At 37.3% G+C, this 16,638-nt stretch overlaps 1 protein-coding gene across 1 annotated transcript in view; it reads right to left on the reverse strand.

Moving 5' to 3' along the window:
• The window catches only part of LOC120768318 (cGMP-specific 3',5'-cyclic phosphodiesterase), a 96,865-nt gene that overhangs the window by 7,154 nt on the left and 73,073 nt on the right, over positions 1-16,638 (reverse strand). The window contains exon 3 of the mRNA XM_040094961.1: positions 6,794-8,590. Coding sequence (XP_039950895.1) covers positions 6,794-7,612 — 819 coding nt within the window. The 5' untranslated portion in view covers positions 7,613-8,590. The remainder of the gene's footprint in view (positions 1-6,793; positions 8,591-16,638) is intronic.

Here is a 16,638-nt window from a genome sequence, read left to right on the forward strand (position 1 = left end):
AAATGTGTCGATGATAGTTGTGCACTTTCCCTTTTGGATTTAAGATGTTACTACTTTGTTTGTGATTATGATGCATACAGTTTGACGTTGCTCAAGTATTGGCATTCTCAATTCTTTAGTAAAATCAAAATGCATGTGAGACAATAATTTGACTAAAATTATTCCCATAATTAAGAAGTTTACCCGGACAAACAACGTGACACGTAATTTTTATGTGGTTTCTACATACATAGTACAATTGTTTTGTTCGCCTAGCAGTGTTTTGTATCACCTAAAGTTAATCGAAATAGTTATTGGGTTATCAGGTTGGCTGCAAATTGAGTAAAAATTTAGATATCTTGAATGTAGTCTAATGTAGAAACCATACAGACTTCAGAAGAGACTAAGGCAGTGTAATGGTGCGTGTTTATTTCTTACAGATTTTGACTTTTGAACTCGAAAAACATTTGGTAATTGCCGACTGCTCAGATAGTTGAGGGGTTACCTTCTTAAGCCATGTTAAAACGAAACACTCCCTATATATTCGAGTAATGTTGCATGGTGACACGAAAAAATAATTTTTGTACTCTTCCAAAATATAACTATTTATAACAGCTTGCTCAGCTTAGGGATTTTTGTAACGCCTAAAGTATATCGAAGAATTCATATGGTTAAGTATTTCAAATTAGTTAAGCTGACCCGTCGAATTGACCATTTGCACGCTTATAAAATGCCGTTAATCGAAAGATTATAAAGTGCTATAACTAGTATGAACAAATCCTGCCGTCAACCCTTGATTAGTCACACCGTTTCCCAGCAAAGAGTGGACAGTGCTTTTCATTCAAAGTATATGTATTCTTAAAGAAAATCACAAAGCTATAGTGATCCGATATCGGCGGTTCTGACAAACGAAAAGCTTCTTGAGAAAAACTGAAAGATTACTTCGCGTATATACCGACAGGCGGACGGACATACAGACGGACGTCGCTAAATCGACTCAATTCGTCATGCTGATCATTTATAGATTTTTTTCCTGGCAAAATCAGGGTATGGAGAGAAAGTGTTTAAGTCTATTCAGTACTTCTCTTACGTATTTTCAGTACATGGGGTCTATTGAAGGGGTTTTTCAATACAACGCTACAAAAGTAGACCGATAGTGACAGCAAACGATGCCATATTTTCTCCCTCTCTTTTGACATTTCTTTTCAGTAAGGTTTGTCATTTATCATGGAAAGATATAGATCCAACAATGAGTCGAAGTTATTAAAATTTACTACCGAATTTCGGAATTACTACTAACAAATTTGGTATTTTCTTGACTAACATATATTGAACATCTTCAACTAAGATCACACGTATCGCACTGAGTTAATGTGGAAAACGTCAACCAGAGGATCGGAATTCATTATATTAAAGATATGAGATTAAACCAATTCCATTCCAACTTAGCGCTAAACCATATAATTTTCACCGTTAGAACTCTGAGTAGGGTACTTAGTGTCCCAACTCATTATTGATATCGAATTTTGTGGGGCTTGGGCAGTTCAATTTGATCTATTTTAAGCAAAATGGTAGACCATAATTTTGGTTATATGTTGCTGCACAAGTAACATAATTTTTTTGTTTTTATACCCTGAACAGGGTATATTAAGTTTGTCACGAAGCTTGTAACACCCAGAAGGAAGCGTCGGAGACCCTATAAAGTCGATTTAGTCATGTCCGTCTGTCCATATGTATATATACGAACTAGTCCCTCAGTTTTTAAGATATCGTTTTGAAATTTTGCAAACGTCATTTTCTCTTCCAGAAGCTGCTCATTTGTTGGAACTGCCGATATCGGACCACTATAACATATATTTGCCATACAAACTGAACGATCGGAATCAAGTTCTTTTATGAAAAACTTTCACATTTGACAAGATATATTCACGAAAATTGGTACAGATTATTTCCTAAGGCAACAAGGTAATCTCCGACGAAATTGTTCAGATCGGATTACTATAGCATATCTTCATCATCTTAAAAGAAGGAAACTTCCAAATTCTGCGAGATATCTACACATTTCCGATTCATCTACATATACGAAAATTTCATAGATTTTTATCATTTCATTACATTATTTCTGATTTCTTTGATAAACTATAGCAGTAATGCAATATTGTTTCAATAAGGTGCAAAGTGTTAAATGCCAACCATTGTGATACCCCAATGCGTATGAGTAACAGTTCCCTCCGTAAACTATCATCTACCATAGACATTGTAATAAAAAACTTTCGTAATATTTCAACAATACATATACATATGTATGTTATGCGATTTTTCTTACAACAAAACAATTTTTTCCAAGGATGCCATAAATTGCTGATGTGGCAAATATATTGAGCCAGACGTTGCAGATTTTTGGCAGCAGCTTATGAGCATGTTTACAGTCGCTTACTAAAGACGAGCAAATTTTACTTCCATTGAGAAAAAAAATAATGAAAAGTACATACATAGAAACTTTGGTCTTAGTTGCGGATGCTAGTTAAAGTGTGTGCAATTTGTCAGGAACGAACCACGCACATATGTATATTCATTTTTAGATTTTCTGTATTCCACAATCATGTTTTTTTAAACATATAGACATGTTAGGTTTAGTGACTTTCTCAGCTTATTTATGTATTGCTACACTAAGGGGACTCACAAATTGTCATGACGCATCGTAAAATCATAAAATCATAAAGCTTTACACTGTCCAAAAAAATTGTTGTTGGATTACATAGAAAAAGTAGTTTCCGCAATTACATTTCTCAACGCTATGTTTTCGGTTCATTCGGCAGTATCCAAGTAAGAAAAAGGTAAGTTCAGGTATAACCATGCATTTAAAATGAGTGTTTAAGGTCATTTTTCGGAATGCTCTTGAGAATATCGGTCGTCGCCTTTTGGATAGCTGAAATGTCCTGAAACCAGTGTCCTTTCATGGGCAAATAGGTAAAAATCACAGGGTGCCAGATCAGGTGAGAAGGGTGAGTGATTAATGGTTAATATGGAGTTTTTTGTCAAAAAATCAGTGACAAGCGTTGACCAATGACACGGCGCAATATCGTGCAACAGGCGCCAGGACCCTGGCTCACGGTATTGTGGTCGAGCACGACGCTTCATAACACCAAGGTAAAACACAGCATTAATCGTTTGGCCAGTTGGAATGAACTCTCGGAGTACAATACCCTCGGAATCGTGAAAACAAATCAGCATTGTCTTTATTTTTGACTTCTGAAGACGACTTTTTTCGGGGAAGGCTCGTCTGGATGCTTCCATTTGGCACTTTGACATTTGGTTTCGGGATCATGTTGAAAACACCACGTTTCATCACCAGCCACAATCGAATATTTGTAGTTTATGTCCTTTCTCGACTCCTTAATCAAATCCTTACAATGTTGGATTCGTAGCAATTTTTGCTCTTCAGTCAATTTGTGCGGAACAAACTTAGAGCACACCTTCCGTAGACCCAATTTATCTATCAAAATGCGATGAATGGAGTCAACGAAATGTCAACAAGAGATCAAACTGTTTATTTCATATACCCACCAATAGGTGGCGCCACCAGAAAAAGTTATATTTTAAAAAGTTCTGTTTCTTTTGCGACAGACCTGGTATATACTACGTTTCTTTAAATATCCGAATTTTTCTAAAAAACTCAATAATTAAGACATTTCGTATATACGAGTAGAAATAAAAATAAATTAATTCGTAACAATAAAATAATTTGATTTCTTAACTTACATTTCAAATCTGTCAGCGACTATCGTCTTGCTTTGTTTTTGAAAGCAAAACCGATAAAATTGGCTTCCGTGACACCCAAAACCAATACAAATTATGTTTCGAATAGAAACTAATAAACCAATAATATCCGAATTCATGATACCTACTACCTTTTTTATGGGTTTCAATTCTGACAAATATCAAATGCCACAACCCCAATGTATATCATTATACCCTGAACAGGGTATATTTAGTTTGCTACGAAGTAACACACAGAAGGAAGCGTCGGAGACCCTATAAAGTATACAGTGCATCACAAAAATAAGTATGCACTGTGTTTATCCGTTTTGATTTCAGAAAAAAATGCCGCAGAACTAATAATAATATCCATTTTTTTATTTTTTTCAGTTATTTCATATTTGAGTTAAAAGCAATAGCAAAAAACAGAAACTTAAATTAATAATTTTTCAAATTAGAGAAAAAAAGGCTTAAATAGCTAAAAATTACATCACTAAAGTATGTATGCAATAGTAATACATTCCAAAGAAAAAGTTCCAACGGTTTTATTTTTGAGCTTTGATGGGCTGTTAATATTTTATTGGATAGCTTTTGGATTTTTTTATTGCATTCAATCTGGATGGCATGGACTTTACCAGTTTTTGGGTCACTGAAGTTGGGATATTGCCCCACTCTTCGATTAAAGCAGATATCAAAGATTCTTTGCGGGTTATTTGGTGTCTTCTGATTTTTCTCTCTATAAAATGACCCAAATGTTCGATAGGGCTCACATCAAGAGATTGGGTTGGTGTTTTTAATTGTTTGGATGTCTTGTAAAGTAGCAATTCCTTAACAATGTGATATACAAATGATCAGTATGTTGAGCTGAGTCGATTTAGCCATGTCCGTCTGTCAGTCTGTCCGTCTGCCTGTATATATACGAACTAGGGTGTATAAATCTCGAAATTTAGAATCCCGACACTCATAATACCGACAAATCAAAACACCGACAAATCAAAATACCGGCAAATCAAAATACCGACAAATCAAAACACCGACAAATCACAATACCGACGAATTAAGAAAAGGTGACGTTCTTCGTTCGAGGCCCTGCGGCCTTCGGCCTCCGGCCACGAACACGCTCAGGATCATAACCCTTAGTCGGCAGAATTCTCTTTCTGTGCTTCGATAGAACTAAGGGCGGACAAGATAAAATATTTTTCACATCGGAATTTTGGTTTGTCGGTGTTTTGATGTGTCGGTGTTTTGATTTGTCGGTATTTTGATTTGTCGGTATTTTGATTTGGCTGCATATTTAAATTTTGTCGGTACTTTGATGTGTCGGCATTTTGAATTTCGATATTTTAAGTGTATCCCACGAACTAGTCCGTCAGTTTTTAAGATATCGTTTTGAAATTTTGCAAACGTCACGAAATTTGGTATAGATTATTTTCTAAGGCAACAATGTAATCTCCAAAGAAATTAATCAAATCGGTTAACTATAGCGTATAGGTGCCATACAAACCGAACGATCGGAATCAAGGTCTTGTATGGAAAACTTTCGCATTTGACGTGGTATCTTCACGAAATTTGACATGGATTATTGTTGAAGGTAATAAAATAATATCCGAAAAAATTGTTCAGATCGGATTACTATATATATAGCTTCCATGCAAACTGAACACATAGTTACTAAAGGAAATGCACCTGTGAAGGGTATATTAGCTTCGGTGCAGCCGAAGTTAACGTTTTTTCTTGTCTTTAGTAAAATTATGGCGATCATACGGAATTCAACTCGTCTCGTCATCCTGATCATTTATATATGTATATTTGTATATATAACTCTATATATTTCCGTTTCGGTTTTAGATGTTACAAGCAACCATTATGTGAACAAAACTATTAAAATCCGTGCATGTTGCGAGAGTGGAAAGAAGATATCCCTTGCGTTCCTTTGTTAGACTGGGTAAAGTTCGCCGGCTCAGCTGGTTATGAATAAAGCTTAATATAATAATACTTCAACATTGTCCGCAATGTCAGTGAGTAAGCTTTTATGTACATATAACTGAAATGTAATCTTTCCATCTGAATGCGAAGGCAAGCAATACTGTTTGCTTGAAAAGCGGAAACTACGAAGTCACCTTCGCATACAACAGTTATAACACTCGCACACAATCATTCAACAGATGTTTTTAGTTAAAACTACGCTCAACGCCCTCAGTAACTCGACGCGAATGATTACGCAAACAAACCATTAAATTTACGAATAAACTTTATGGATCACGTGTACAATTTGTAACTAAAGCACTCGTACATAATACACAGAAGCCACAATGCAGTGGCCCAAATTGCAACAAACAGGAAAGAAAAAGAACAACAATCGACAACCGCATTAAAGCTCGCATGTAGCCAGCAAATGGCAACACAACAAGTGTTACATATCAACAGCTGGCAGCGAACACAACTTTATGGCAATATTTATGAAAAGCCGCATAAAAGTTGCGGCATGCAAGGATGTGCGCGCACAAACACACGCCAGCTGGCTTAAGAAGCGCGGCATAGCAACGCGGTCGGTTTATACTGAGGTAATATTTTGAAGCCGCTGCTGCTGGTGAGGCATGCTTCGCGCTGTGAGCGCAGCTGAAACGAGTTCTCTGATGTTGGCAGGTACTAATTTGTTGTTATTGCCGTGGCTGTTGCACACTTTTATGAGGCTGTTGTGCCGTGGCATTGTATAAACGCTTTTTGTATAGTTTATTATCTGCGTATATTTCGAAAAGTATGCTCTTAATGAGAATTAATGCGAGTACATCGGCCACATAGTAAAGCGGCTGCTGTTATTGAGTATGCGACGAGCTGTGGTGCATGTCCGTTAAACAATAATTAACGGTTAATGAAAAGAGTGCACTTCAAATGATGCAACAGCTAGTTAAGGCTGAGGAAAAGAAGATATTAAGTAGAATTGGGAACCGGAAGGGCACATAAAGCGCGGATGTTATTCGAGCATGTTGTTGCAAATGTAATTACATGACTCGTAAGGACATTAATGCGTCGCCTCTCATTTGCTGACACTCACCTGCACCGGCGATGCTGCCATCCACTGCTGAAAGAGATCAGACGTCACCGATGGCCGCTTCGGTGGTTTTCGTGACTCGATGAACTCGTGCAAACGCGCCAAAGCCTCGGGCGGCGCACGCTCCATCAGCCATTTCTCGAAAGCTTCGGGCTTTTCCTCGAATAAACGCGCCACTTCGTCCACCTCTTGCTGTGTGGCTTCGCGACGTGTCACCTTCCCGCCGTTGCTACATGTAGTTGCCGCCGTGGAAGTCGCATTCCACGTCGGACTGCTGCAGTTAATTGGTGAGTTGAGCGCCGTATTGGCCGCGCTACTGCCGGTCGAATGCACTAACGTCGTCATGTCGCAAGCGGAAATCGAATTACTTGTGCTGGTCGTTGAGGTGCCGCCATTGTCCGTGGATGGCATGCGGCCACGCGTAACTGCCACAGTTGTTGTGGGTGACTGCATTGAGCCGCACGAGTAACGATTGCTGGTCAAGCTAGTTGACATGCCATCCGCGTCGCCCGCAATTCCCGTTCCTGTGTTGTTATTGCGTTGAGATTGTTGGTCGGCTTTTATTATAAGTGGCGGAGGCGATTGCGCCACATGAGCATCGCCATTTGCGAAGGATTTATTTATGCTGACTGCTGGGTCATCGACAGCATCCACTTTGCTTTTGGGCAATGAGCCAGTTATATTACCAGCTGACGTAAAGCCAACATCCGTTGTTGTTGTTGCTGATGTTGTTGTCGTTGTCACTGAAGTGTCTGTCATCTTGAATTGGATATGTGGAGCGTAGTTGCTTTTGCTGTTGTTGTTGTCGCGTTTGTTGCTCATACATAAAACTAGTGTGGGAAATCATTGACAGCAACACAACCGGTTCAATAGCCGTTCCATCACATGTCACCGACGCCTGCGCAGCTCTTAAGCCCGCCTTAAGATATGTTAGACGATTTGTATATACGCCTGCTGTTGGAGGCGATTATCTTGTCGGTTCGAACGCTTCTAAATGGGCAAATTTTTATTGGTTGCTTTATGCACTTGAAGTTTTGGACATTTCTGAGCGCCTAATTTGCTTTGCTCAACGCCTTAGAGCTTCCGGCACGTTCCATTGTACGCCCACTTACAATGCCGCTTCCTCATACACAAGTATGCTGCTAGTGCTGTGTGACTTCGTAACGAAGTCTCGTTGGCCTGATTTTCTAGTTATAATCCAATTGCGTCTCCACACTCACGCCGAAAGTGCAGCCCAATTGCCACCACGTTTCTCGCTTTGGCGCTTCACTGGCAACCTGTTGTGCTTTGTATGCTGGCAATCATTGTCTGGTTATCCTGTCGGTTTACTGTTATCCTTTGCACCTGCTGCTAAGCAGATAATTGATGGCCGCTTCCTGATTTACTTGCTGTTGCTGCAGGGTTATTGTATTTTGATTTTCGATACTTGAGCAAGGCGAGTGAGTCTTTATTGCTAATACTTGGAAATTACTGCTTCACTCAGCAAATAGCTTTATTAAACTGCCTTCGTCTGCTAATAATTTCAATATTTTTGCACTTTATTAATAAATTGAATGGTGTCAAATGCTCACTTTATTAGTATTAGTACAACTTCGTTCATGCAAGAAACTATATGTGAATATCCAGCTGCGCTTCAAATCGAAAGTTAGTTCGCCAGTGAGTGCTTCATTATATTACTGCGATTCACTGTTGAGTAATGGATTCATTTCATTCTCTGCACTTTCGTTTATAATTTATGTGTCTGAATTAAATAAGTTCGGAAACATCTGGTGGCGAACGTTGAAGTTTGTCTGGTGGTTGCTGTAAAAAATAATTGGCTGTTTTAGTTTGAATGAATTGCTAAAAATATTCGTAAACTCCTTATAAATTTATAAAATTTAAATTCATTTTGAACTAATTAAATGTCTGAAAAGTTTAATGATATTTTCGTTTATATACGAATAAGTAAGTATATGTACCATATATGTATTATCTTAAAGAACCTGCGTTACTAGCCCTCACATATTCCAGTGTTTAGTTGTTTGGAAAGTAAAAGTAAATATATCTTGAGGTATCAATATGAAGAATTTGTTATGGCATTTTTCAAAATTCTTTTTCATGCAAAACGTGTTTTTATGTTCCTTGAAACAAAATGTCCAAGAAGTATTTTTTTGCGTCAACTCAAAGTGAAAAAATTGTGGAATTATGAATTTTCAAAATTTCAACACTTGAAAAGAGTACCTTTAAGCATTTGCGTATACGAAGAAAAGTATCTCATTATAAAAACAAGTAAGGAAGGCTAAGTTCGGCTCCAACCGAACATCTTCTACTCTTACCCACAAGAATCAAAGGAAATACCTTATGGTGGAAAACGTCAACCGCAGGATCGAAATCCAAGCAATTTTATATATAACTCCATTACCGACAGACACATAAGGTTTGTTAGAAAAACGAAAACCATCATATGTAGTATATGGAAGTCGGGGTAGTATCGACCAGATTTTATCTACTTTTCCCAATACCACATAGTAAAATCAGCCGGATGTTCGAAAATCCTGATATTAGTTATATTGAGGCTAGGCCACGATTTCGCTCAAATTTATCTATTTTAGGCACAAAGATACACTGTTATGAGTAGCTAAAACACGCTCTTACTTATTATGATTTATATGATATACTTTATATGATTGGTTTTACACCTCAAAGTATTTCCCTGGCTTCGGTTCTTGCAAGTTGCAAAAGTAAAAAATGTTCGGTTGCACCCGAACTTAGCCCTTGTCGTCTTCGCTTCGCTATATACTATAGAATATTATACTAGTATCAGAAGATAATTATCAAAAATGTTTTTGTCTAGTTTATACGTGAATACTACAGTAAATTCTTAATATGTACCTTCAAATCTATAATATACAACAGCCATTTAGGCATTTCAAAAGTTTAAATTTACCTCTTCATAAACCCAAATTTTCAAAAAAAAAGGTTTAAAATTATGTACGTTGCACATGTATACACAAGTAGCTTTATGCGCGAATGTTCGAAACAAATTAAACAAACTTTCAAACTTATTAATTCGCAAGCGTAACAATAATTACAGAAACAATAGCAATATGATGCAACAAACTTAATATATCAAACTGTTCCCATTTGATTTGACATCCTCTCATTTAAGTAGCTCTTGGGGTAATAATGCGCATAGACCTTAACTTTTGCCACACATAGGCAGACGAAAACTTTTGTCCTCGTTCCCCAGCACACAACCTTACCCCATTTTATTGATGCAAAATCGCATTCAAAATAAAGCCGCGCCAATTCCAAACCAATCGCAAGTAACCTTGAGATATGGGACTTCAGCTAAAAGTGGGCGGTGCCACTCCCATCGTCCAATTTTTACCCCGACCCCTATAAAGTCTTGTCATACCATACCGGCTTAGTTGTGGCACTTTATAGCTTTTCGGTTAATGGCGATTTGTGGGCGTGACAATGGTCCGAAATCTACATACCAAATTTCATTTAGATATCTCCATTTCACTTTACACAGCTTACTTAGTTACAGCTTGCACGGACGGACTGATGGACAGACAGACAGTCAACCGGATTTCAACTTTTCTCGTCACCTTGATCATTTATATATATATTAGACTATATCTATCTTGATTAATTTTAAGTGATACGTACAACCGTTAGGTGAACAAAACTATAATACTCTGAAGCAACTGGTTACAATAGTATAAAAACCAGCCGGCCTAATGTTTATAATTTTTTCTCAATTATCCAAGGAGATATACGTTGAATATATTCGATCTTTTTTATAATTTGGACTATTTTTATTTCGTTTTTAAGATAAAATATGTACACTCATAGGATGCCTAAAGAGTATATATCATTCGTACAATAACATCACGCCGAGCATGAAAAAGAGGTGAAGATGCCCGACGTTTGAATATATAAAGCAATACTCAATGTAACTTTAGTATAGCTGTGATCTAATAAAAACAAAAAAGAAAAAGGTGAATTTTTAATTGATACTTCGCGTCTTTTTCGAATCGGTAATTTTTTTTCTGTAAGTTGGTAGTACTGTTAGTGATATCTATGCTAAATTTCACGTGAAAGTATTCATTAGCATTTGAGATACGCGTGGTTTTGTGAGGCTCTAGAAGTGAATTCTTCAATTTTTGCTATGTCTGAATTGTTGAACAAAAAAGTGCGATAATGCACCATCTCATACTGCCTTGGTTATTCGTCGTCATTTCGCCACATTTTCAACTAATCTCGTGCGGCAACCACCGTATTCGGCTGATTTACCTTCGTGTAACTTCTGGCTATTCAGCAAATTCACGTGACCACTCCGAGGACACCGTTTTGACTCAATTAAGGATATAAAAGCAGAATCGAAGAAGGCTCTGATGGCCATCACGATAGAGGATTTTTATGTAGCATGCAGCATAAAGTCACCAGTAAGTTCGAAAATCTTTTTTTAGGTACTATAGGGAGACTCAGAAAGTATTGACCAGATTTAACCCATTTTTGAAACATAGAGTTACTATTACCAGGAAGTATTTTTCAAATTAAAATATAAAATCTGCTTGCTGAACTACTAAAGCTAGTCTAAAATCTTTAAAACAAAATTTGGTAGCAATGAAGAAGGTCGCTACTTTACTTTAATTAGACAGTAGTTTCTCTCTTGGGTCGAATTCATCTTTTGAACTTTGTTGTAGCCTGCGTATGTAAAATGTCAAGAAAAAGCATTTAAAAATAGCGAACAGATAAATGACAAAACAGTAAAAAATTACTAGCCAACGTTCGACATACTACTCGTATCTGTATAGCTCCGTTATGCTGATGGAAAAAAAATGATCAAGCAATGTTTTAATATCCTGGTCTCCACAGAGTAACTAAATATAACGATAGAAAGATAAATATGGTATGTGAAGATACCATAAAATATGAGACTCTCATCACACATATGTATATATTTATAAAAGTTAGTCCTGAGTCTCTAGTGGTCCTGTGCGAAAAATAACGCATTTCATCTAATAGCATGTGCGCTATGCAAACGATTGCATTCCAAGCTTGTTGAGCAGTCGTAAAGTAAACGCTTTCAACACACATCCATCCGAACGTAAACCTTATGCAGAGCGAGAGTGGCTGTAAATGCCACTGCGGCATGCGATGGCAATTTGTTAGCACACACGCAGGACATGGCCTAGGGGGTGGGGATAAAAGGTGCTTAGATTGGAGTATAGCAATGCTGTTGAGGTTGCATGCTGTGGATACATGCGGCAATTTCATGCAAACTACATATTACCATAAAGCCACAGGGCCACAAGACCGCACGCCATGTTTTTTCTGCGTCTGCTATGCTAAAACTTTATTGTTATTTTGTGGAATAAATGCACAAACAAATATTTGTAGTACACCTACACTTCCGTTTGCAATTATGAAATTAGTGGTAGCCAATGTATGTAAGTTCATAACTGTAATAAGTGAATTTGTTGGCCGCCACATGAAAATGGCAAAAACTTTACCACGCAACTGATAAATTGCAATTATAAAAGAGTGGAAGAAAAAAAGAAATGTATCTAGCTATGTAGAAGTAATTGACGACACCTGTTTTAGTCTGATCATGAAAGCATGTATCTTCTTAATAGGGTTGCAGGTGAGCGATGCCTAGAATTAAGATTCCGACCTTTTGAATTTCATGCAGAACATCAGAAACCCTCGCAATTTACATCCTATCTGCTAAAGAGGACAAAATTTGCAAGCAGTGTACTGTGCGAGATATGTTTTTATCCAAGACAGATTGGTTAAGAAAACTTTTGGAAATGTAGGCTTTAAAGGCTCGTGTTGCCGGGCAAGTGCTGGTTATTCAACTCATAGAGAAGACTACAGCACGAGTAGTCGATGACGACATCTCATAAAGCAGTTTCTAAATTTATGTCGTATTACATAACGTTCATAAATATATTTAGATTCGTATGCAACATTGCTTAAAAACCGACTTCTATTAGCTGAGTTAAAACTATGACGATAAGAAAGATCATTCGTGTCGTGGAAAATAACATACTTTGAAAAACATGACTTTGCGGCTTAAACAATATTAACTAAATGCATTTAGTAAATTATATTTTAAGGTTGACTAGGTCTTACTCTTTTTGCATTTCAATATCAGCGGTGCAAAGGTCTCATGAGCGCTTATAATTCACCCACAATGTATGTATCTGTATGGGTATTGCATGCGCACATTTGTCCAATTATTTACTGTTTGCGCATTTCCATGCTCGGGCGTTTATGGCACGCCTCTGTGAAGTGTTGACCCGCGAGTGTCAAATGCCGCAAATTAGCTAAATGCTGGTTAAGCCTAGGGCGGCGGCAGCCAAACTAACGCATTAGTGTTGTCGACAATAATGAGCTAGGGCTAATTTCAGAATGGCGTGTGCACAGCAATTTCCAACCGCTTGCACATTTTCAGTTGTACTCGAGTAGATAATTTCTTCTCTCAAGGCACGAGTGTGCGACCAACGCGGATGTTGCAGTTGCATTTGTCAAATGACAGCGCCGCGGTAACCCGCCCAAGTCAGCGGGCTTTCGGTGTGCTTGGCCAACCAGTGCAGCATGGTGTGTCAAGCGGCCTTAAAAGCTAAAATCACCTCATTGATAATTCAGTCACGTATGCCTTGCATTCTGTACTCCCTTTAACACCCATTTAAAACCGTTGACGTGGGCGTTAATGGAGCGCAGCGTCATGCCACAGTGCTTTGCATTCACTTTGTCACCTTAGTGGACCCAGTAGTTGCTACCGATTGGTTATGGCTGCGAGTTTCTTATAACGATTATGCTAAAAATAATAATAAAATTAATTGTTAAAAATTTTTGCGAGTCCATTCAAACAAGAACTGGAACAGCCAGTTCAATTAATTATGTAAACTTTATGGCTATATTTTCGAACAATTCTTGTACGGTGTACAGATTCATTAATGCCGGGAATTCGGCTAATTCTCAGCGGACTTTCCCTTGACATTCGACAGTGTTCTTGCGGAACAAAACTAAAAATTAGAAATAGGAGTATTTTCGACTTTGTAACAGATACAAACTCAACTAAACCCCGAAAAAATTTTTTTGATTATTATATTATAAAAATTGATCATGGATTAATTAAAATTAGAAAATATCTGTGTATCTCTCATTGCTTTTATAATATGGAGTTTGAAGTTTGGTAACAAAGAATCCACATGGTTCATTTGATTTTTATTAAAAACTAGAGAACTCCGTCCGCGGCTAAAGTATGCATTAATTATAAACTATTCAGTACAGTAAATTTGTATTTTTGAGTAAAAACGAAAACGTTATTTGCCGTAATAAACATTTACTTGAAACATAAAAATTTTGATATCAAATATAATAGTCTTTATGCAGTTTAATATCATGATGGAAATTTTCAAATTTCGAATTTCCTTCGATCAAAATACATACTGCAATGTATAATGAGTTGAAAAATTTTACGCAACCAAGAAATGTGGGCCAAGTTTTGAGAATCTTTCGAGAACTTCTGTTGTGACCTTAATGTCATAATGTGTGCAGCAACGCCATGCTCATTAATTTATCTTGGAGCCACGTTTTCATGCGGCGCAGTATCGGAAAAGAGCGTTCAGAGTTCGCATTCGTCCGACGAAGTGTGCAGAATATGCGAAGAAAACGATTTATTATGGGGCATAGTCTACATCGCAGTTTTTCAACGTTACCAATGCAGTAGTCGGTAATTTGATGTCTTCTGACCTTTCAGCCTCAAACGAAAGCACGACGTTGTCATTATCCGAAAGGCCTTTGAATCTATCTATCAAGCAGTCAATAAGATTTTCCATTTCTTTCGATTCAAAGTGCATACTTTTTCGGGAATCAGAAAACTCAGTTGAAATCCATCCAATACTTCTCTAGAAAATCGTGTCTTCAATCTTCTGCCTTTGTCAGATCGATCGATTATTTCTGAAGAAACACGCTGAGTGAATGAGCTAGAGATAAAATATCACAAAAGCAAAAAATTCCAATTACAAATTGAAATTTGTACACTATTTTCCCGCTGTTTCCTTATTTTTCCAGTTACTAATTTTTATATTTTGGAAAACTCGGAGGATAAACCGCGGAGAATGTATCAATCGAACAAATCGCAGATGGAGCTGAATGCAGCATCTATTTCAAGTTCTCTAACAAACCGCGTCGCTTCAAATTTACCACTTTCAGTTAGGAATCTGATTGGATTTATTAACAATTTAATCTGCATACGTTGCTACACTTTGGAACTTCAGAGGTCTCTTCGCATTATTTATTATATTCAAAAATGGAGACAGTCTTTAATTTTGTCTCTGAAATAAAATGTCCAATTTCTGGATTATATTTCTGTTACTTTATATTTTTTCAGAGTAGTAAAATTACTAATAAGGAAATTTTCAATCATTTCTCCTCTGAATCCGCCACTGTAGATATGGGGTTATGTAAATGATCAGGATAACGAGACACGAGTTGAAATCTGTCTATCCGTTCATCCATGCAAGTTGTAACTTGAGTAAAAATTCAGATATCTTGTTCGTAGATGGGCATAATCGGACCCATGCCACACCCACAAAACGCCATTAACCGGAAATAAAAAGTATAAAATGCTATAAATAAATATTAAATTAAGATATAGAACTGTTATATAGCACAGGGGATCGGAGTAAGAGGGGGCACTGTGGGCTAAAAACTTTGAATAATAAGTTTAGTGTACACATCTCCTAAGCTACTATAGCAACAACTACTTAGCTTAGCCAATATATTGTATGAACTTTTACCGACTGGGTAGAAAAGGACGAAATCGGGAGATATCTGTAAACCCGCTCACTCGCTAGAGGCATTAAATTTTATCTCCGACATGGTATTAGAGAGCATTATACAAGCAGGTGTAAAAATTGAACGATGCGTGTGGCACCGCTCATTTCTAGGTAAAAGCTTATCTCTCAAGACCTGCTCGGCTGATTTCAACCAACTTTGGCCCATTTCATGGCGATAATGGACTGCAACCACGCCTACTTCCTATACAATACAATGTCAATACAAATTAAGAAGCTCTTAATATAACGAAATAAAACTTTGTGCGAATAGTGCCTTTGAGACGTGCTACATTATGACCAAAAATTATTCAAACCGAACCAAAACGGTTCTACCACCAAAGTACCGAATAAGTGGATCGCAGTGCCTAGTCGAATTTTTACCGCATATATCGGTCAATGTGTGAGAAATATACTAATTGAAATTCAGAGATAATTCTTTCCTTGCAGTCGTTTGTCTGTGCGTACAAAATGGGCTGAATTGAGTCAATACTTCCCTTAGCTCCCGTATACCTAAAACAAAGGTTTTAGAAATTTCGGATGATTTTATAAAAGACAAAATATTTAATTGTTCATCAATACTTATTTTGTCGCCTTCGAAGTAATTCCCACCAGATCTAATACACTTATGTCAACGATTTTTCTAGTTCTCGAAACACTTCTCATAAGCACTTTTTGGGATGGCCTTCAGCTCCTTCTGCGAATTTTATTTTATCTCTTCGATCGACTGAAAACGGGTTCCATGGAGCGGAAATTTCAGTTTGGGGAACAACAAAAAATTAAACGGAGCCAAATCTAGGAATACGGTGGTTATTTTTGCTGATGGTATTCTTTTCGTTTTTGGCTTTAAATTCGGTCACTATCGTACTCCTTTTGAAAAAAATCAGCTTCATCGGGACGAGTCGAGCCAGAACGCGTTTCGTACCCAAAATATCCACCAAAATTATTCGAACTGACTCGCGAAAGATGTCGAGCTCTCCTACCATCTCTATAACACTTTCCTGACTTTAT

The sequence above is a fragment of the Bactrocera tryoni genome, chromosome 1 (assembly GCF_016617805.1).
Source record: "Bactrocera tryoni isolate S06 chromosome 1, CSIRO_BtryS06_freeze2, whole genome shotgun sequence".
NCBI lineage: Eukaryota > Metazoa > Arthropoda > Insecta > Diptera > Tephritidae > Bactrocera > Bactrocera tryoni.